Genomic DNA, 22,319 nt, shown 5'->3' on the forward strand with positions numbered 1-22,319 from the left:
TTATTTATGTGTACATTTATTTCTGTATTTCCTTGTCCTTAAGCTAATGAGGTAAGCTGTCAATCAATGTATGTCACGGTGTCACCTTAACCCCATTGGTTGATTGGTATCAGAGTGCGAAGATGGACTTTCCATGCCTGGGGTTGCTATGAATACCTTAGTAAACAAAAGACTGCACACACGCAACAGATAGCCAGAGATTTGATAGTTTTGGCTAGCTAACCTTGCTAAAAAAGTGCTAGTCAAGATGTTTTACTTTTTTGCGTTGAGGCTCTGGATACCAATTTGTACCATTTAGCTGCATGCAGAGTCATAAAAAGAAAGAGTTGCATCAATTGATTGGCTTTACGTTCATGGTACTGCACTGTAGGATAGTTAGAACTAGAGCGAGCTAGCATGAGTTTCAAACACAGCAGCATCGTCGTTGTGGAACAGTTGTACTGCATTGTATGAAGGAGCTGTGCCAAGGTAAGAATGTGTAAGTTCTTGGCTCATTTTCTGGCATCTAGTACATTTAATATTTCAGTATCTTAAAGTGCCGAGATTTTTTGATGCTAGCTAGAAATGTAGAAGCCAGAACGTAGCAAAAACAATGTGCTACGAAGTGAGTGATGACCTGTTTATGTAATGTTAAGTGTAGCTTGCTAATTTAGTGCACTATTTATGTTTATTGAGAAACTAATGCCTACAAACAAGTTTGTGTGAGAGGAAAGCTGTATTTAATAATTAATTCATAAAGGTGGTCGCTTATTTGCACCAAAGTCTGGTAGTTAGTACGGTAAGAAATTGGATTATATTATACAGTATCAAGGAACCATCAAAGAACAGAGTACAACATGGTTAATCTATTCATAAAGTGAATGTTTACTAAGCAAACTATGAGTTAGAAACCATTGTAACATTCAGTCCATCATGAGTTAGAGACCATTGTAACATTCAGTCCATCATGTGATTATCATTACAGCTTACAGTCTGTTTATGTGTGTGTGTGTGTTGTGGTTATGGCCCTTGCAGTCTGGCATTGCTACTGAGGTTGATGTGAGCTGAAAAGGAGGCCCAGTGCCTTGGAGGTGGATGACAGACCACTGGACGAACGAGCGCTGGATGGGTGACCACTAGTTGAAGGAGCGCTGGATGGGAGAACACTGGATGAGAGAGAGCTGGAAGGGGGACCACTGGATGAGGGAAAATGTGATGGAGTGGGCTGTCTTATATTTGAACCACAGTATTTTTGTCATTACTATGCTTTTAATTGTGGTCGTTATTGAGTTATATTGAGTTTGCTCCTGTTGACTTTAGCAAACCACCTCTTTCTCTCACTATCAGCTGGGAAGCTGTAGCCTACATCACGACTCCCTATTTGGAGCATGCAATACATCCAAGATGCTTGGTGCAAGACCAAGACAGCGCAGTGTAGACAAAAGTGTTACCTTTATTGTGACACTCTTTTCATAGCAGAGACTAAAATAACGTGTACATATTTGAATAGTCATGTTGACTATCATAGTTGTACTGTAGCCTTTCACAACCAAGTCCTTGAGGTTTAATCATTGTGCACTACACATGCTTAAAATGTTATTAAACTGTTTCCTATTTCTATCATTACATGGTCATAATCACCTTGTGTGCTGTCAGTTATTGATGATTCAATAAAAAGGAATAAGTAGGGCAAGATTAAATAAAGATGCAGAACATACTACTTGTTTGTAAGTTACATTTAATGACAACACATGAAGGGTATGAAGAGATTCTTAAATTGGAGTACAGCTCTGGTTGCATCTATATGGCTGTTGATTTGCCTGATAGACTTGCTGTTGATAATGACAAAAATGCAGAACACGCCACTACAAATGCACTCCATAAACTATGACTAAATTGTGTCGGTCAAACTGCAGAGTATTACAGTATAACTATGCTAACCTGCTAGGGAAGTTTACCGGCTACCTGCCTAATGTTACAACATTGGATTAAAATTATTAGAGCTACGTTTTACTCATTTACACGAGTTCCTTAGTTTAACCCGTATGACAGATCGTTGCTAGCTAGAGCTAAATTCATCTGAATTTGTGGTTGCCGTGTACGCGATAAGTAGGCTACACTTCAAAATATCCACATATCATCTGACCAGATATCAATAGTTTGATCAGCTGCCTTTAGTAGCTCCAATATCCGTCTGGACATGTTTACTGTGACTTTACGTCTCTAATCTATCTGGTCTTGCTATGGCATGACGCTTGGCTGAACGTCCTGCCCTGATCCCGCCCTGATCCCGCCCCTATCCCGCCCCCTAATTAGCTTAAGGATGAAGAAATACAGAAATAAATGTACACAGAAATAAATAAATACAGAAATAAATACAGACAGAAATAAATCTATCAATAAATATATTGCATACATAGAAATAATTTTACAATTATTTTACTATAGTCTTTTGTTTTCTACATAATTTATTTCTGTCTGTATTTATTTCTGTATTTATTTATTTCTGTGTACATTTATTTCTGTATTTCTTCATCCTTAAGCTAATTAGGGGGCGGGATAGGGGCGGGATCAGGGCGGGATCAGGGCAGGACGTTCAGCCAAGCGTCATGCCATAGCAAGACCAGATAGATTAGAGACGTAAAGTCACAGTAAACATGTCCAGACGGATATTGGAGCTACTAAAGGCAGCTGATCAAACTATTGATATCTGGTCAGATGATATGTGGATATTTTGAAGTGTAGCCTACTTATCGCGTACACGGCAACCACAAATTCAGATGAATTTAGCTCTAGCTAGCAACGATCTGTCATACGGGTTAAACTAAGGAACTCGTGTAAATGAGTAAAACGTAGCTCTAATAATTTTAATCCAATGTTGTAACATTAGGCAGGTAGCCGGTAAACTTCCCTAGCAGGTTAGCATAGTTATACTGTAATACTCTGCAGTTTGACCGACACAATTTAGTCATAGTTTATGGAGTGCATTTGTAGTGGCGTGTTCTGCATTTTTGTCATTATCAACAGCAAGTCTATCAGGCAAATCAACAGCCATATAGATGCAACCAGAGCTGTACTCCAATTTAAGAATCTCTTCATACCCTTCATGTGTTGTCATTAAATGTAACTTACAAACAAGTAGTATGTTCTGCATCTTTATTTAATCTTGCCCTACTTATTCCTTTTTATTGAATCATCAATAACTGACAGCACACAAGGTGATTATGACCATGTAATGATAGAAATAGGAAACAGTTTAATAACATTTTAAGCATGTGTAGTGCACAATGATTAAACCTCAAGGACTTGGTTGTGAAAGGCTACAGTACAACTATGATAGTCAACATGACTATTCAAATATGTACACGTTATTTTAGTCTCTGCTATGAAAAGAGTGTCACAATAAAGGTAACACTTTTGTCTACACTGCGCTGTCTTGGTCTTGCACCAAGCATCTTGGATGTATTGCATGCTCCAAATAGGGAGTCGTGATGTAGGCTACAGCTTCCCAGCTGATAGTGAGAGAAAGAGGTGGTTTGCTAAAGTCAACAGGAGCAAACTCAATATAACTCAATAACGACCACAATTAAAAGCATAGTAATGACAAAAATACTGTGGTTCAAATATAAGACAGCCCACTCCATCACATTTTCCCTCATCCAGTGGTCCCCCTTCCAGCTCTCTCTCATCCAGTGTTCTCCCATCCAGCGCTCCTTCAACTAGTGGTCACCCATCCAGCGCTCGTTCGTCCAGTGGTCTGTCATCCACCTCCAAGGCACTGGGCCTCCTTTTCAGCTCACATCAACCTCAGTAGCAATGCCAGACTGCAAGGGCCATAACCACAACACACACACACACATAAACAGACTGTAAGCTGTAATGATAATCACATGATGGACTGAATGTTACAATGGTCTCTAACTCATGATGGACTGAATGTTACAATGGTTTCTAACTCATAGTTTGCTTAGTAAACATTCACTTTATGAATAGATTAACCATGTTGTACTCTGTTCTTTGATGGTTCCTTGATACTGTATAATATAATCCAATTTCTTACCGTACTAACTACCAGACTTTGGTGCAAATAAGCGACCACCTTTATGAATTAATTATTAAATACAGCTTTCCTCTCACACAAACTTGTTTGTAGGCATTAGTTTCTCAATAAACATAAATAGTGCACTAAATTAGCAAGCTACACTTAACATTACATAAACAGGTCATCACTCACTTCGTAGCACATTGTTTTTGCTACGTTCTGGCTTCTACATTTCTAGCTAGCATCAAAAAATCTCGGCACTTTAAGATACTGAAATATTAAATGTACTAGATGCCAGAAAATGAGCCAAGAACTTACACATTCTTACCTTGGCACAGCTCCTTCATACAATGCAGTACAACTGTTCCACAACGACGATGCTGCTGTGTTTGAAACTCATGCTAGCTCGCTCTAGTTCTAACTATCCTACAGTGCAGTACCATGAACGTAAAGCCAATCAATTGATGCAACTCTTTCTTTTTATGACTCTGCATGCAGCTAAATGGTACAAATTGGTATCCAGAGCCTCAACGCAAAAAAGTAAAACATCTTGACTAGCACTTTTTTAGCAAGGTTAGCTAGCCAAAACTATCAAATCTCTGGCTATCTGTTGCGTGTGTGCAGTCTTTTGTTTACTAAGGTATTCATAGCAACCCCAGGCATGGAAAGTCCATCTTCGCACTCTGATACCAATCAACCAATGGGGTTAAGGTGACACCGTGACATACATTGATTGACAGCTTACCTCATTAGCTTAAGGACAAGGAAATACAGAAATAAATGTACACATAAATAAATAAATACAGAAATAAATGTACACAGAAATAAATAAATACAAAAATAAATGAATACAGAAATAAATGGCCATGTAAATAAATAAATACGTAATTAATATTTTTTCATACATTTATTTTTATATATTTACATTTTTTTATGTATAAGTACATTTATTTATACATTTATTTATTTATTCATTTATTTTTGATTTTGGCAGGTTTGGTCCTCCATATCTCTCAGAGAGAAAGAGAAATTCTTAACAAAGCCCAAGTCTTTGTTTCACAGGCACTGAGTATTAAAGCTCACATGCTAAGATTTACTGCCCCCAAACCTGGATTTTCAATGCTTATTAGCATCAGAGCTAACACAAAAACAGGTATGGATGAGGCCAACACGCTAACCTCGTCTGAAGGCTTTAATCTTACAATCACTACTTCCCTCACTGGGAGGGAGGTTGGATGACGTGTGACTATGAACCTAACTTCAGGACCTATTTTCCTTTGGCTCAGTAGGGTGGCTACCCAATCAGAGTCCACCGCACTGATCCATGGGGCTTACTGAGGAACAACCAGGGAACTCTGGAAGGCTGAACAGGATGTTCTATTCTCTGTGTCTCTCTTGGTTGTTCCAGGGTCTCATGGCTGATTTAGGATCTCAGGGCCTTAAGGCCACAGAGTGATATGTGGATATCCATGTGGGTAGAGGTGGTCTACTTTCCTCTCTAATCACTATTGCTGCTATGGAAAGAGGTGGGAGGGGTTTGGGCCAATGACTCGACATGACAACCAGAACAGTTTCCTCTCCTCACCAAGGCTGTAGTGTAGCTCGGAATCCATCTGTTGACAATCAATGATTCCCAAGGTGAACGATTCACCAGTGAGGGAGTCAGAGGCCCAACGAATGCACTGTCGCTCACTATCACTTTGCCCCACATGCAGAGGACAGGTGACATCCTAGTGCCCTAGTCCCCTGTCCTCTGCACTCTGGACTAAAGATAGCCCACCCACCCCATCCCCACACCTCCTTCTCCTCCATCAAAGTAATGTATACACTACGTTGTGATGGAAATGGAAAATAAACCAAGACAATCAAATTAAAAAGGAATTAGGAAATGGTTGATAAAGGACACTTGGCATTGCTCTGTATTGTTTGTTGAGCTTTGGAGCAGTAATCTGTTCCTATCATACCCCATCGCACCTTCCCAAGTCTAAGGATAGACAGCAAGGACAGTGGCAAGCCTGAACGGTAACTCGGTGCAAAGAGTTCCTTTGGTGAAGGTTCTCCAGCCTGTCAGGTCCCTTACACGTGACAGATCTCCGGTGATTGGCTGCGAACCAGGAAGAGAAAAGTGTATATGTCGTCATAACTCCACGTCTTCTGGAAAATCAATTTAAAAAATGATGGTGGAGAGGATTCTTAATGTCCTGAGAGTAACCATTGTCATGAATGTGATTCCAGCACCTTGATTAAAAAAGAGAAGCGTCAGACTGTTGAAGCACCCTACTTCTAACACAGCAGCCTGGCATACATCCGTGATAAAGAACGGGAAGTAAAGCCAGTTCCCAGTCTCCGTTCAGGGACGGTTGCCTGAGAAGACACGCAAAAGCAAAACCGATATGGGCACAGTCCCATTCCGTAAACCTCTGCAGTAGAACTCCCAAGTTAATCGTACCAGTGTTCGTTTTTTGGAGTCGTACTGCCCAAGCCTGTGTGTAAACATTACAGGGACAATGATGCTATGGTGGTGATATGTGACCTTGGTTAAAAAGGCCAAAGCTACCGCACATGACTTCATTCAAAATGTAGAGTAACCCAACCGTAACATGAAGGATATGTCAGGCTGTCTCAGCAGGGCCATGAATTTAGCCTTCCGGCACATTCCCTGCAGTCACTTCAGCGAACCCTTTGTCCACTACTCTTGAGTTACATTTGAGATGTTATTTTTATATAATAGCTTCTGCAGTTAAAACACTACACTGTCTTTAAACTGTTTTGGGTGTGTGTGTTTGTGCGGGTGAGTTTGTGCGGGTGAGTTTGTGCGGGTGTGTTTATGCGGGTGTGTTGCCTGAGCAGGAATGTTCAGAATCCAGTACTTCTTGGAACAGAAAAGGCAGAAAGAAAAGGCATCAGTCAAGGTTTCCCCAAAGCACCCCGGGTGTACAGGTCACATGACAGCTGACTGAAACACAAGAAAGAACCCCTTCCCTTCACACCATTAATCAGATGCCCCCCAATGGAATGGGGCCCCTCAAACGAGGCGGCGATACTATTGGCTGATGGAGGTTCTGTCAGACATGGCTGAAATCAGCAGTCGTTGTCAACCTCGCTCCTGCCTTGCTTCAGAGGCAGGTCCCCCTGGTCTAGGTTGAGACTGCTGCGGTCCAGTTGTGGTTCAGTGAAGGGGAGGGTGTCCAGGTGGTTGAGCCCCTCTGAGAAGGAGGAGGGGGATTTCATCAGTGCCGACTCGGCGTCTTTCGTGTCCTGGCCGGGGGTCCTCGGGCTCGCCAGAGGAGGCGGGGCCGTACGGGAGAAGAAGTGAGGCAGCATGGTCGTCACCAAGGTGCCCAGGATGACGAAAATGCCAGCCACTTCGAATGAGGCTGTGTAGTTCCCAGTAATGTCCCTCAGCAAACCTGAGACAGCAAGAGGGAAAGAGACGGGGGGAAGGAGAGACAGAGAGAGAGAGATAACGCTATGGTCAATGGGCATGGTTATACCCCTTAGCCTCCCTTCTAATCTAATGTTCTTCAGGATCACCCCACACACACACACACACACACACACACGTCCACCCTTTGACTTCTACCAAACAACCCTTTCTCCTTCCTCCTTGCCCATAACCCCTCTAAACCCCCCTCCCACAGACGCACACACCCGTGTGTCCCCCCCCCTTCACCTGACAGAGGTGCCCCCAGGAGCCCGCCCACGCTCTCGATGAGCTGCAGCAGGCCCAGGGCGCCCAGCGTGCGCTGCATGCCCACGATCTCCGGCACCACCGAGAACACCAGCGGCGTCATGGCGCCCGAGCAGAACCCGTAGGCCAGGCTGACCACCACCAGGCCCGGGTAGGAGCCGCCCAGCGACCCCAGCGGCACCAGCAGCAGGAACAGCCCGGTCAGCCCCGTCCAGAGGCACAGCATGTGGGGGAGACGCAGGCGGCCCAGGTCCGACGACCAGCCGGACACCAGACGGCCCACGATGTCGGTGACGCCGGTGGCGGAGATGATGAAGGCGGCCTGATACTGGGAGAAGCCCTGGTGGCGGCTGTGGGCCACCAGGTGCACGTAGGGGACAAAGTAGCCGAAGTTGAAGAGGGTGATGGCCAGGCTGTAGGTGAGGAAGGGCCTCTGGAAGAGGAGGGAGAGCTCCAGGTAGGAGTAAGCCTTGGAGAGGGCGGAGGCGCAGGCGGATGAGTGGACGTCGGACTGTGTCTGGAATGGAGGGGAGGGGTTACGGTGTGGGGGGGGAACAGAGGAGGAGGGATAGAAGTGGGGAGAAGATGATGGGCGGCATGGGAGAGGGAGATGGAGAGAAAGCAGTTTCACAATCTATTCGAGAGCAAGAGAGACACACTCACACAAATTACATTCCAGTACTGACACGAATGCCATGAGTTGATTTTGAAACTGTACATGTAACAATTATGTACATATTCCAAACAGACCTCAAGACACAAACGTCAACACTACCCACACATGTACACACAGGTTTTCACCAATGACTACTCCTGGCTCCCCAGGGATTTGCCTGTACATGCTGTACATCATCCCCCCAAGAGCCCCGCTCGTCATTGACTCAACCCACTTGTTCCCCCCTGTCTACAATCCCCCTCATCTGGTCTGTACCTCCACCACCACCGCCGCCTTGGGGCCCCCCGGGGGCCGTATGAGGGCCCCGCAGGCCACCATATTAAAGCTGAGCCCCCCCAGGATGAGTAGGGCCCCCCGCCAGGTGTACGTGTCCACCAGCAGCTGGAAGAGCGGCGAGAAGGCGAAGGAGGAGAGGCCGATGCCAGTGAAGCCCAGCGCCATGGCCAGCGAGCGGCGCCGCGTGAAGTACTGCATGACCGACGCCACGGTGGGGGTGAAGACCAGCGCCCAACCTGAGCCTGGGGGGGAAAGGGGGGGGGAGTGGGGGGGGGGAGAGGGGGGGGAAGGGATGGGGAGGTGTGATTGGTGGGTGAAAGAGGTGGAGAAATGTGAGAGGTAGGAAGAGAATAAGGGGTAAGAGACATAGAGAGAGAGGGAAGGCATAGAAAGAGGGTAGAAAGTGTCATATATGAGTTGAAATCCTAAGTACAAATAGTGCCTGGTATATGTGTGTAAAAGTGTGTGTTACCTGAGATGACCCCCATGGTGAGGTACAGGTGTGTGACACAGGTGGCCTGAGAAGCCAGGATGAAGCCCATTCCAGACAAGAACCCTCCCATCATCACCACAGGCCTGGTGCCATAGGCATAACACAGAGCTGTTCCTACAGGACCTGGGGTACACACACACACACACACACCTAGTTACCTAACAACGTCCAATTTAAGATAATTTTTCTTTTAATATATGACAAAATAATATACAAATATAAATAAATCATACTAAAATGGATTTCATGGGGTCGTGCTAGTACTTACTGACAAGCTGTTGCATCGCCACCCCAATGGAGGTGATCCAGGAGATGACTTGGGCACTCTCATCAAAATGCTGAACAAACTCCACGAAGAACACGCCCAGGCTGCGGATCAGGCCGAACACCAGGGCCGAACTCACAAACAGGGACCCCACCACCACCCAGCCCCACCCCCCATCAGGCACAGCCTCTGGGGGAGGCGCGGGCCTGGGCTGGAACTTGGACATGTCTGGGGAGAAGATAGGCAGGGTGGAGGTGGAGTTAGTATGACTGAGAAGTGTTATCTGTTGTTTGATTGACACGAGACATAATCGTGTTGGTGTATAAGCCCCGGGGGGACGGTAGGAGAGGGGAAATGACAGACAGGCAGTTGGACCAACAAAAAAAAAAAGCTGTTGATTCTGAATAACACCCACTCACTGTCCTGTGTGGTAACCAGCTCTGATTTGAACATTAACTATCGCACCACTCTTTGAGGCTTCTCTATTGAAGGAGCATTTGGTTGACACACAAATTGGTCTCCATTCATACATTTAGTCATTTAGCAGACGCTCTTATCCAGAGCGACTTACAGTAAGTACAGGGACATTCCCCCCGAGGCAAGTAGGGTGAAGTGCCTTGCCCAAGGGCACAACGTCATTTGGCAAAGCCGGGAATTGAACCACCGACCTTCTGATTACTAGCCCGATTCCCTAACCGCTCAGCCATCTGACTCCCTCATAAAGTCACAGCTAACAGATAAAGTAAGTACTGTAAGTCGCTCTGGATAAGAGTGTCTGCTAAATGACTACATGTAAATGTAATAAAGTCTGCCTCAGCATGCCTCCGTTCCAGAGATGAACAGGCTTAGCTCAATGCCACAATCAGCTCTGCTGGGGGCTTGTGTTTCTTTCTTAATTCATTTTTTGGGTGTACATCAATCACCAGCTAATTGTTTACTAGCTAACTGCTCTCCAAAACTCAAGGTGAAAAACAAGCATAACCTTTGACTCTGGTCCAGAACTCCATTAGGGATGTTTTGTCTCTGTAATAGACATTAAAACTAGAGAGTAGAAGGATGACAGAAAGTTTGAAGACAAAGAGAAAGAATGAGAACTTTGTGTCACAGCTCGTTGATCAAGGCCAGGAGGTAGGGGGATGAAAAGATGGATTAACAGTCAGAACTTTCTGTAATTCTGCCCCAAGCCAAAGGGCATTCCTGATGGGTAATTGAGGCTTCAAATTATATTTCCTGTTCCTTTTCCTCGGTTGTTTTGCTTTCCAAAACGCTTAGATATGATTCAGAGGATAAAGAGAATCAGTCATATCAGCAAACATCTTCTGCAAATAATTTCTCAAAAATTCTGTCCGTGAATGAGCCAAGATTCTTAGGACCCATTTCTAACCATTTACCAGCTCTGATGGAAAAATCCCAAAGCGTCATGTTCGTTGTCACATCACACACAAAAAAAGAGACTAAATATAAAAGGATCTAAAACAAAATCCTTTCAAAACTGCCTATTGCTTTTGGCAGATGTTCTTCCTCCTCCTCATCGAATTGATCTGAATTCTTGTGGGCAACAAGAAAATAAAGACGAGACAAGGAAATGACTTGGACGAAAGTCAACAGTCACTAAGCAGCAAGTAACTAGTTTGTTTACCTGCTTGAACTGTAGAGGAACAGCTTGCAGTGCAGGACTGTCCAATGAGCCCAGAAACCTGATGGAATCATATGCTAATATGCCCCTGAGGTTGTCACTGATGAAAACTCAGGGCTTTCGCTGAAGGGCCATTTACCACTTGAATAGTGCCTCTGGGATCAAAACAACCATTTGCACAGTGTGGGTGTGTGTATCTACAGTCTACAAATGGGTTCCTACCGGTGAACAATGAAAGGCAGGAGGAGGGTCACTAGAAGAATCCAGTGTTGTTGAAGCTACAGGAGAGAAAACAGGGGTAAATCATCAAATTAATTTAGTCATTTAGCCGACACTCTTATCCAGAGGGACTTACAGTAAATACAGGGACATTCCCCCGGAGGCACGTAGGGTGAAGTGCCTTGCCCAAGGACACAACGTCATTTGGCACAGCGGGGAATCGAATCATTAGTAGGTTAGGGAATTAGTTATGGAGGAAGCTTTTGTCCTCATCTGATTATTTGAAGCTCTACAGAAGACAATTGACTCGTTTACGTAGAGCACAGGTAGAGAGGTAGACAGCTTGTCACAAGGCTCACAAATGCCAGCAAGGTCCTAGAATTTACTGACTTTTTCACGTTTATAACTCTAACCTAGACCCTTTAAAATGGTGTCCAAGTATATGAAGAACAATCTAGTCTTATTAAATAATGACACAAGCGTACAACAACCAGACGTTGGGCACAAACTCTAAAAGCTGTGTCTGTATCAGAGGCAATCTAGTTAAATAGTTCCGTGGAGAGCAACATGACCTGGCTGAGATCCCAGTCATCCACACAAACACAAATGTAATAGCAAAGTTTGTATGATTTGTAACTTTTATATATCACAAATATGAATTAAATTAATAAAATGTTACAATAACAGTAATAACACAGTTGAGTACAATTGGCTACTTGACCACCACATACCAGTTATCTGCGTTCCGAGTTCAATTATGCGCTAGATGAAGTTGAAGGAAAATTTGATAGACCTAATTAGCTCCGTGGTCAAGTCCCACCACGGTGTAGGCTGAACGTTTAGGATGAATTCATGAACAGTACAGGTATATGGCAGTGATGCATAGTAGTACAGCTATATTTCACCCACTGTCAGTAACTCCCACTTCAGAGCTTCCAATGAGCTGTTGTAAACTCAATGGGAGAGATTACGATGGACAAAACACGCATGCGCAAAAAGCATCAAACGTATTTGTCCAGAGGCGGTTTGAGTCTATTGTGTGCATCCGCGGTTACAGACGAATATTTATGCAAACTGTCTCGGTGTATTTCGGCTATAACCTAGTCCTATAATCGAACAAACAGTTTACATTGTAGCCTAAGTTACTCACAATTGAATTTAGTGATCATGTGACAGGTAGCGTGCATCATAATAAATCTCTCGTGTGTAACTCTGTACCCATTATAATGTTATTGGAATGGACAATATGCTACCCAGTAAGAGTGCTAGACAAACTACAGACTACATGATTTTAATTATACTGACCATTGCAATCTATCATGCACGAATGGCATATGTATCATATGGCAAACCGATGCAGTTATCTAACAATAAATTAGGAGCGCTGCGGCTCAGCAATCCGTTACACCAGCTATTCCTGAGCAATGATCTATGAGGCTATAAAACACAATTAATCTGAGCCTGCATGGTCAACGACGGTCATGAACTACGGCACTGACTATCTGACCCGTGAATGCCAAAAACCTTACGAGTTGCAGATCTCGTGTGTCTTAAGAAACGTTGTGCATTGTAGCCTACACTTACCCATGTGCTGTGGTGTTGTTAAACCCATTCAACAGGATAGCCATGAAGATGCTATCGATTTGACCGATAATACAAACATCCCATTCTTAAATTAATAGCTTGGTGAAATGTGCCATTTTCACAAAAGCTGATGCGCGCGTAACAGCTTGCGTGGCTTCAGGCGCATGTCGCCAGCGAAATATAGACCGCTCAAGCAATGCATGTGGTAATGCTTACATCATATTGTGTAATTGTAGGAGGCTGTTGCAAGGAAAGACTACTGCAATTCTAGTTATTGGTTAACCGACCCCGCGCAATTTGACCCTTGCCCTACATATCGTTGATCCGCAGTGCCTCATTATAATGTTTAAGAAGTGTATTGTGTACCTACATCATAACAGTGAACACTGAACTTGCGCTCAAGGTGGAAATCAAGCCTCCACAAAGTTCTTAATGTGTTGATTTAAACATTTTATTAAGAACGTTAAATCAATAGCTTACACTTGTGTTCAAACAGGTATGGTTATTATATACTGTGCAGGGTAATTATGCTCTCTACATAGCATAATACAAGTTGTACATGTGTGTCCAAGTCTTTTATTTGTCAGGTACACAGAACAACACCTGGCATAATACCTGGCATAACATGACATATAAGTACACAGAACATAATTTACATCTATGCTGAGCTTAAATAAGTGAAACTTCTTAAATATACAGATAGCAAAAAATAATCGACTATACTAACCCTAATACTAAAACTCACTAAATATACAGACAACAATAAATAATACACTATACTAACCCTAAATGCACATGACACCTATATAACAACCCTATAACCTATTCTAACCTAGGTGGAGTACAGTACAATAGTGCAAAATTGCAGATCAGTGACTATGTCAATGACCATACAGGAGCCTGATGGCGAAGTACAATGAGGTACAGTCGTGCAATGTTACTGATAGTGCAACCAGTTCTGAAAGTGACAGTGTATAAGTGACTAGTGTGCAGTGAATCAATGTCCCCATCAGTGTCCATTCAGAAGCCTGATGGCCCTTGGGTGGAAACTGTTGTCCAGTCTGTACAAGAATGTTGTGGGTATTTGTTCCTATATTAGTGTCTATGTGTGTAAGTGTGTGTGTGTGTGTGGATTGGAAAGTCCCCACACAACATAATTTCCCTGGTGCTTGTTCCCTTCACAATGTTTTCTGCCCACCAAGTCATCACAACCCAGGAAGTAGGGGATGACGGAGGGTGAGAGAGTTCAGCAGGGCCAGCGCCCCCTCTCCTCCTCTTTGTCCTCTTCAATACAGGAAGTGGCTTGCTGACACACATGTTACTGGGAGTCTGCATAGACAGTCTGTATTAGAACCTCCTTGGGTGTAAAGCAGGGAGCACGCTTCAAATCAGAGCCCTACCGGAAACAGGTGCCAGGCAGTACCATTGTTCCTACCCACACCGACATCCAGAGGTGGGCCCAGTCAAGGAGCTCTGGCCCCCGCTGTACAAGACATGAGTCATGGAAGTCTGAAGGGTTAGCTGCCAGAAGGAAGTCCAGGGAGGGAAGGAGAGAGGGATGGTTAAGTGCGGTGAGAGAGCTTTGCTTGGAAGTTGAAACAAAATAATGGGGGTGATTTTAGATTTAGTCATGCGTCAGGTAAGAAAGTGAAAGACGACCTCGTGCACCAACACAGAATGTCTTCGGGCAGTGGACGTTGTTTATCATTTACAGAGAAGAATGTTAACTTGTCAAATGCACATCACATTCCATGCAGTACTTTCACAACTCGCTCACTTTCACGCCAAAGAAAAAAAGTTCACGGCAGAGAATTGTTGCTTCAACACGACACATCTGATGTTGATGGGTAATTGGTTTAATTTATTTGTATAAAACACCTCCTGTCTTTGTCCAGCAAAAGAACACAATAACAATTTCACTATGACTATTATTTCTCACAATTTTATACAGTTGCTAGTTTTCAACTCTAAAATCGAAACAATCCCTCATATACAAGAGAACAAAGTCCTTTGCCTGCTTGGACCGTGAAATACATTATTATAAAGCACCAATGTTGACAAAAAAAAGTACTCTTGCACTTAAATATAATCAATTCGAAAAAACAATCTGCTCCATATTTGACATATTTGTCAAAGGATGCTTTTTATACAGCATGCAGGCACCAGGCCATGTATTTTACTAAAATAAAACTAACAGTCAAAGTAAAAGGCCATTTAATGGTGTCCATGTACTTGTTAAATATAAGTGGGACAATTTCATTTAAAAAAGAAAAACAATGGCACCAAAACCTTCAGTTGGAATATCTCCCTCCTTGTGACATACTTGATCCTTCTGTTTAACATCCCACTGCCCCTAACACTCTTTCCTCTCTTCCTCCGATTCCCTTTATCCTCTCCTTTTCTACTTCTCCTACTTCCTACTTGCCCTTTCTACACTTCCCCTCAACAATCTTCTCAACATAAAAAAAAAACTGTTGAATCACCATCCAGACCCCAGAGAAAAACTGGACCTATAAAAAATCTCACTTTGACACCTATGGCTGCAAACTGCCCCGCTATACACGCCCCACAACTCACAGAGTAAACTGTAACCCTAGGAATGTATATCTTAATCTGACTTTATGAGAATGTCATGTTTCATCTGCGGCTCGTTTCAACAGGAACATGTAGGCATGCCTCCCACACGTTCGAACATTGAAAATGACAAATAGCTTCTCATGAAACGACTATCTGATATTCTTGTGGCAGACGGCCAGTAACATGGACAGGTGTTTATTACTCAAACCCAGGCTGTTCAGTACCAGCACAGGACACAAGGCAAATAGAACAAGCATAGAATAGCGGACATAGAACACATGCTACTTTAAACCCCTCAAAACAAACATTCTTGTTCAGTCAAATGCCCTGTGCTCCATATTGGGTAGCCCTGGAAATGAGTGCGATGGCAGGATTACAAAAGGCTTTACTGGGATCCAAATCCAAAATGCTCCCGTAGTTAAAGATCCGTCTTTAACAGGCTTGTGGGATTGGCTGGTAAGGGTCTGCCAGGACCTTGTAGCGGATCTTGGTGTTAGTGACAGCGCCATGCTTCTGCCTCAGGTGTAGGCGGAGCTGGCTCTTGTGGCGGAAGTGAAGGTCACATTTCTCACACTGTTAGAGGGGGAGACGGACAACTTCAGCTCTCGGTGTATGTGTGTGTGTGTTTGTGTCGATGACGTGTGTGTGTGTCTGGACTCACAGTGTAAGGTTTCTCTCCAGTGTGGATGCGGAGGTGACTCTTCAGGGTCTGCAGGTGACGGAAGCGAGTGCCACATGTGTGGCAAGGGTAAGGCTTCTCCCCGGTGTGGATCAGAACGTGGGCTCGAAGGTGGGCCACCTGACAGAACACACACACAAAGGAACATCCATCAACTACATTTAGCAATCTGTATTGATAAGTATGTCCCTGTTCATCGAAAGTATGTCGCTATTCATTTTTTGACTTCCCCTAAGTGGTTCATACACACACGTACTCACCTGAACAAATCGTGCCCCGCATGTGTCGCAGCGGTACGGCTTCTCTCCAGAGTGGATCCGAGAGTGAGTCTTCAGGTTGGCTGGACGGTTAAACTGGGCGTCACATACGTTGCAGCGATATGGTTTATCTCCTGTAGAAGATCCAGTGACACAGCCAAGGGAGGAGTGAGTGTACATATTTCAATCAAATGTCTTTTTTTTTGTTGTTGATTATGATAACTGATACTCCCTTTGGAATGTCATCACCACATCAATGTTTACTTGAAAACTTGGCAACGCTTTTACCTGTGCAGACCGACTTGGTCCCTCCCACGTTGCCAGAGTAACACAGAGGCAAACAGTAGCTCTCGCACTTGATTGGGTGTTGACAGCGACGGGCAGTTGGTGGCTCCTTGGGTGTGGTTCTGTGCTCCAATGGGACAAGGTGGGTGGCCACCAGGGGAAGTACTCGGCCAGCGACATCACAACGGGAGGCCCGCCCCTGCCTGAGAGAAAACACAGTTTTACTTCCAGTGGATTTTTGCCATGGTGATATCAGATGGCAAAAATCAATAGCGGTTCTGAAAGTACGTATACTGAACTTTTTAAGGGTAAGCTGGCGTAACATGCATTTTTCATTGATTCTATTTGGTTCTGTCTACCTGTCTTGTAGGCCGAGTTCGTCCCCAGGCCACGCCTCCCCAGGTGGTTTTTGCGCCACGTCCATCCTATCGGAAGTCGGAGTGTGGACAGCTTGCTGTTGCCCCTCCTCTGGCCCCTCCTCCTTTACCGTGGTTATGGCACAAAGAGGGTTGAGGACAATGTATTTGTACTTCTTCCAGTTGCAGGCTTTCGGGTCTGAGCTGAGCTTGGTCTCGCTCTGTGTAGAAGAAAAAAAACACGATAGAATATGCAAAACAAAAATATGGCTGACATGTTAGTCAATAAATCAGTTTGTAGTCAGTTTGATGCCTGACTAAACAATCATTGTTGGTATTGTTTAATGAGAGACATACCAATATTTGGTTGGACAGGTTGCAGGTGTTTGACTCAGCAGGGGAGTTGGGCTGGCAGCTGGAGCGGGAGGGGCTGTCAGGGGAGGGGGTGGGGGACCCCAGACAGGGTGACTCAGGCTCCAGTTTCAGCTCCTGTGACCTGGACTGGCAGGTCAGGAAAGTCCCTGGCTTCATGGAGGCCATGCCGTCTCCTGGGATCCTGTAGAAGAAAGAAAGGAACTCCTGTAGCGATCTAACTCATCTGCTGACAAAGGACAGAAACACACTCCCCCTGGCAGATGTGTGTGGAGATTCACATTCCCACGCACACATACACACACACACACACACACACACACAGACATGCACACACACAAAACTGAGAACATCAACGACAGACAATCCTCTACCCTTCTACTTCATTGTGACATAAACAAACACATTCTCACCTGGCCAAGTCAGCAGGATGCACACGGCCCTCGGCCTCAGTCAAAAGCCGGGAGGGAACCAATAGCTGGGGCCGGGGTACTCTCCCGCTAACCCGGGGCGTGGACAGGGTTCCTCCCTGAGGGGTGACACAGGCTGGAGACACCCTGGAGTCCAGCTCCGACCGGGGAGGCGTCACACACATCCTCTCACTGGAAAACACACACAAGTTAGACACAGACACACCATCCAACACTTCACACATATTTATTAACTCTTTCTACAGGTATATATATAGACTTTGTACTGAACCCCTTAAAGGTTTTGGTTTGCAACTCATAAAGGTTGAGTGTGACCTGTGGGTTTAAGAAAGCGTCCTATTCATTAAAAAGTGCAGCTGTCAACTCGAAGATTTAAAGAGATTTCAGTGCCAATGCTTAAGGCGCACAATTACTCAACCAAGAGAGTATGTCTAGCTGTCAGACAAATACATTTGCTTGAAATACAATATTCCTGTGACTGTCAGCATCCCCTCCCTCCTCACTCTCCCTCAGGATCACCTGTCCAGCATGAAGGCCTTGCAGGCGTCCGCCACGTGGTCCATCTGCAGGTAGGTGGCGACGGCGAGCACGCCGGGGACAGTGCGCCGGGTGAGCGGCAGGCGGGAGGTGTACATGAAGTCCAGGAGGAGAGACACGCATGTGGGCTCCAGGAAGTCAGGGAGAGACAGGGTCATGGCTGGATCGCCTCCTCCGGGCGCGTGGCCGTCCCACCCAGGGACAGACTCGCGCCGTGAGTGGAGGGAGTAGAAGAACCCACTGAGGAAGAGCGAGAGAGTGAGACAGAAAATCAGATTAGACAGACAAGACAGATTAGACAGACAGATTACACAGACAGACAGACAGACAGACACAGACAGACAGACAAATAGACAGATAGATAGTGTCAGTTAAAGGGGTGATGAAGGGAACATTTGGAGGAAGACAAGCAGTACAAGTCCCTCATGGGAAGGACGGAGTGTGTGTCCTGTGTGCAAAACAGGAAAGAGAACAGGAAAGGGCAGGAAAAGAAGGGAAATAGAACGTGAAGAGGGCAGGCGGATATAGAGAGTGAAAGCTGAAAAGGAGGGATAAGATGGAAGACAATGAATAGGTGTGCAAAGAAGAAAGCAATTACATTTAAAAAAATCAACTGTAAACGCTGAAGAGAAAGAGGTCGATGGAATGTCCGAGGCCTTGATTTTTGTCATGCCAACCTGCAGGCGATGAGAACTGCACAGTGTGCCCGCAAATGGGTGGTGCCAACCAAGAGGGTGGCGTCCGTCAGAATGTTCCGGTGCCTGAGCTCATTTAAGTTCAGCAGCACGTCACTGGAGTGCCGCGTGAACTCCTTCACGTATCCCTCCGCCGCTGCCTCGGCCACCACCTCACGCCTGCCGCTGACCCTGTATCCTTCCACCACCTGCATCTTGTTCATCTGTTTTTTAAGAAAATAAGATATATCTGAATTTGGGGTATATTTCAAAACTGTTTATGACATCAACATATCACAATTGTAAACACTATACTACAGGACAGCTACGATAAGGTAAAATACAATAAATTATACTGACTGAAAGAAATGCAGGCCACACTGTACCTTGTTGCCGAAGACTGTATGGAGTAAAGTCTATTGGGCATCTGTTAGGTGAGACCAGCTCCCTGCTCGTACCTGCAACACAGAACCATTGTCCATCACTGTCAAAGCATAACACAAATTCTAACATAGTATGTACACCATTGTAATGGTGCAGTTAAATAATGTTGCAAATAATTGAGACAGTCAGCATAACATGTTAGGACACAACTAATTACGATTTGACATATTTATCTTCTAGATCTGTGGAATTGTAGAAAATATCTTGTTTTAGCCCCAGGGTCACATTCATCAAATGTTCTCTGTTCTACCCTCAGTTTGAGGAAAAAGTACACACGACTGCAAAACATATCCATGTGTCTGAAGGAAAGGAACTAGATCCAAGCAGGTTATCATCAAACCAGGAAAAAATATTATTTAAACTAGATAAATGCATCCGTTTTTTATTTATTTCCAGTATTCTTCTTTTCCACTCACCCCGACCAGCAGGGACGAGAACCTTCACGCACGGCGTTGACCTCACAATCCTCAGCTCAGCAATCGCTGTCTGCACAATGAACCTCTTCTGAGCAAGGCTAACCTACTGGCCAATGGGTCTGAGCCACTCTGTCAAGGGTTGCCAAAGGGAGGGGACTCTTTATAAGGTTGCACAGGAAGCCCTATAAAACCAGGGGCGCTCATTTCCTCTTTCCTCAACGGCCCACGCTTACCCTGGAAGCTCTGCAGGAAAGGATCTTGGAGCCAGAAACAAAGTCCCGGCCCCACAAGTATTTATAGTGGGCTATTCGTTTTTGTAACCCCATTGCCCCTTACCAAGTAGTTGCAGGAAAGTGGCGCGTGTGTTTTTGGTGTCATGTTGAGAAAACACACTTTGTTAAAACCCTATGGGATCAGAAAGGTACAAGCAGAGCTATCCAGGAGTAAACCTGACCAGACGCCTCCCTTTCACCCCATCCCTAGGACAGAGGAAACCATCTGAAAGGAAGCCAGAAGAATACCCTCCATGTTGTACTAACAAACAGTGCCCTAAACTGAACAGCCACATGCCAAACTACCTTGAGGTCTTATTGTCCTTGATGTCCATTTTATATAATTCCAAATTAGGTTTAATTCCTCCACTCATTCTGCCCGAGGTGTTAGTGAGTGAGCAGGTGTACACTCAAGCCCCATACTCAACCCCACCACTCATGCCAAATCTGTCAATAAAGCTAAAACGCATATCCTGTAGTCTTGTTAATCAATTAGATTGGTACAGAGTCCAAATGTGGATGTTCTGTGAGTAGGAGTAGTGACAGTTCTAAGTAAATACGGAATTATGAGATGCTCCATAGGTTCTTCCGGAACGTTCTGGCCTACTGCCAAAAGGGTGTGGGTGGGGGGTTCTAACATGTTGTGGAGACTTGAGGGAAGGAAGCCAGTGTGTGTCTGTGGACGTTTGTGTGTGTGTGTGTGTGTGTGTGTGTGGAGATGGAAGAAACCCTCTCCTGGCGTGAAAAACAACCCCCTCTACCCTCTATCGTCCTGTAGCCTGAAAGAAATGCGGTAGACAGATGTGCAGGAACTGAGGAACACACATGCATACACACACATTCTCTCTCCCCTCCCCCCCCCCTCTCTCTCTCTCTCTCTCTCTCTCTCTCCCTCTTTCACACACACACACCCACACACACTGAATGTATCCTGCAAAGTGGCCTGAGACAGAGATGAAAACACCCGCTCAGGACATCCGTCAATAATAAGCAAGGCAGGAGACAGGGGGTAGGAGGGCTGAACAAGGGGTCAAAGGTTGTCAATAACTAAAAAACAAGCGGAAAGTTACCTCATCTACTGTAGACTTGGTTCACAAAGAGACACGCATGATAGAGACACATACCATACACAATGCCTACTAGCAGACTGCTTAAGTGCACCATGAACTGTGTTTCCTTCAGATCAAAGACTGAATAGGGGTGTAGAAGACCTTGAAGGAGGCTACAGGTCAAGGCTGAGTGAGATAAGAGGTGTCAGAAGAAACAGCTGTGGTTGCATAGAGGGAAGACCCAATGAACCTTCTTAATCATCATGCTTTTATGAAATGTGACTGAAGTAGGAAAGGCTCGCCTCAATCTTGGAAAAAACAGACACACATCACTACTGAGGGACAAGGGGATGCAACATTGGTGGATACTAGAGCTGATTTCATGGAGAAAATTGTAATTCCATCCTTCATTTAGGTTAAGTGAACCACGTTGAATATTATACGTGATATTAAAAGGGAAAACATTTAAAATAATAACTAAATGACTTAACTAGGGGGCAATCATACATCTATGCGTGCAAACTAGATGAAAGATATTGTCCCAGCTGGCTTTTTATGGCTGAAAACCTTATCACAAATGTGAGACGGAACGGAAGCATAGTGTTTAATGGGTGTTGACTGCGTGCGTGTGTACGTGTGCTTTTATTTGTTTTGATGCACACCGGATCAATTGTGAATAAAACACCCCAAAAAATAAAAATAAAAAAGAGGAAAAACAACATTTAAGAAAACATTGAGGGAGGTGTGAGTCTAGGCGACTTCCAGGCATTGTGAGAGGAACGGATGAGGGGGGAGGTGGAGGAAAAGTGAGAACATTACTAAACAGGTTTGCCAATGGGCGGAAGCCATTCAGTCTGCCCCTTTGGCAAGGCTGAACCACCCTAATAGTGACTTCCTCTGTGTTGCCCTATCTGTCAATGTCTGCAGCCATGACATTGGTACTAGTGGTCAACGGATACAACGTTAAGGTACAGAGTTCTGTGGTTCTGGGTCATGTACTGTACATGTACATATATTGTATATAAAGTAAATATGCACACTGTACTATAAATATGAAACATTCTGACAATGTGGCATGGTGGATGTATTGTAAAGGGAAAAGGTCAGTC

The 22,319-nt window shown here is 44.7% G+C and overlaps 2 protein-coding genes across 5 annotated transcripts; both read right to left on the reverse strand.

The window, feature by feature from the left end:
- Nucleotides 1-4,981: 4,981 nt before the first annotated feature.
- On the reverse strand, nucleotides 4,982-13,043 carry slc16a13 (solute carrier family 16 member 13). 3 transcript variants are annotated; one of them, XM_047049320.1, is made up of 7 exons: nucleotides 12,862-13,043; nucleotides 11,281-11,336; nucleotides 9,426-9,650; nucleotides 9,137-9,280; nucleotides 8,644-8,906; nucleotides 7,695-8,229; nucleotides 4,982-7,431 (listed from the first exon to the last, which is right to left on the reverse strand). In XM_047049320.1, the coding sequence occupies exons 3-7, from the start codon at nucleotides 9,646-9,648 to the stop codon at nucleotides 7,103-7,105; spliced, it is 1,494 nt and encodes a 497-aa protein (XP_046905276.1). In that variant the 5' UTR covers nucleotides 9,649-9,650; nucleotides 11,281-11,336; nucleotides 12,862-13,043; the 3' UTR covers nucleotides 4,982-7,102. The 3 variants fall into 3 exon arrangements, with proteins under 3 accessions (XP_046905276.1, XP_046905275.1, XP_046905278.1); XM_047049319.1 differs by lacking the exon at nucleotides 12,862-13,043 and adding an exon at nucleotides 12,009-12,201; XM_047049322.1 differs by lacking the exons at nucleotides 11,281-11,336; nucleotides 12,862-13,043 and adding an exon at nucleotides 12,009-12,201.
- A 1,656-nt stretch (nucleotides 13,044-14,699) lies between these two features.
- Nucleotides 14,700-20,017, reverse strand: bcl6b (BCL6B transcription repressor). Of its 2 annotated transcripts, XM_047048953.1 has the most exons (11): nucleotides 19,890-20,017; nucleotides 19,416-19,487; nucleotides 19,033-19,253; nucleotides 18,338-18,595; nucleotides 17,801-17,989; nucleotides 17,373-17,571; nucleotides 17,019-17,236; nucleotides 16,663-16,862; nucleotides 16,378-16,508; nucleotides 16,100-16,237; nucleotides 14,700-16,011 (listed from the first exon to the last, which is right to left on the reverse strand). In XM_047048953.1, the coding sequence occupies exons 3-11, from the start codon at nucleotides 19,251-19,253 to the stop codon at nucleotides 15,871-15,873; spliced, it is 1,695 nt and encodes a 564-aa protein (XP_046904909.1). In that variant the 5' UTR covers nucleotides 19,416-19,487; nucleotides 19,890-20,017; the 3' UTR covers nucleotides 14,700-15,870. The 2 variants fall into 2 exon arrangements, with proteins under 2 accessions (XP_046904909.1, XP_046904910.1); XM_047048954.1 differs by lacking the exons at nucleotides 19,033-19,253; nucleotides 19,416-19,487; nucleotides 19,890-20,017 and adding an exon at nucleotides 18,954-19,016.
- Nucleotides 20,018-22,319: the final 2,302 nt, after the last annotated feature.

The sequence above is a fragment of the Hypomesus transpacificus genome, chromosome 25 (assembly GCF_021917145.1).
Source record: "Hypomesus transpacificus isolate Combined female chromosome 25, fHypTra1, whole genome shotgun sequence".
Taxonomy (NCBI): Eukaryota; Metazoa; Chordata; class Actinopteri; order Osmeriformes; family Osmeridae; genus Hypomesus; species Hypomesus transpacificus.

Excerpts from the sequence above, each read along its gene's own strand:
- slc16a13 (XM_047049320.1), bottom strand. The coding sequence starts at position 9,648 with ATGTCCAAGTTCCAGCCCAGGCCCGCGCCTCCCCCAGAGGCTGTGCCT. Across the intron at positions 9,281-9,425 it reads GGCGATGCAACAGCTTGTCA|GTCCTGTAGGAACAGCTCTG; the intron begins GTAAGTACTAGC and ends TGTGTACCCCAG. Across the intron at positions 8,230-8,643 it reads AGGCGGCGGTGGTGGTGGAG|ACACAGTCCGACGTCCACTC; the intron begins GTACAGACCAGA and ends CCTCCATTCCAG.
- bcl6b (XM_047048953.1), bottom strand. The coding sequence starts at position 19,253 with ATGAACAAGATGCAGGTGGTGGAAGGATACAGGGTCAGCGGCAGGCGT. Across the intron at positions 18,596-19,032 it reads GCAGTTCTCATCGCCTGCAG|TGGGTTCTTCTACTCCCTCC; the intron begins GTTGGCATGACA and ends GCTCTTCCTCAG. Across the intron at positions 17,572-17,800 it reads CATCCTGCTGACTTGGCCAG|GATCCCAGGAGACGGCATGG; the intron begins GTGAGAATGTGT and ends TTTCTTCTACAG.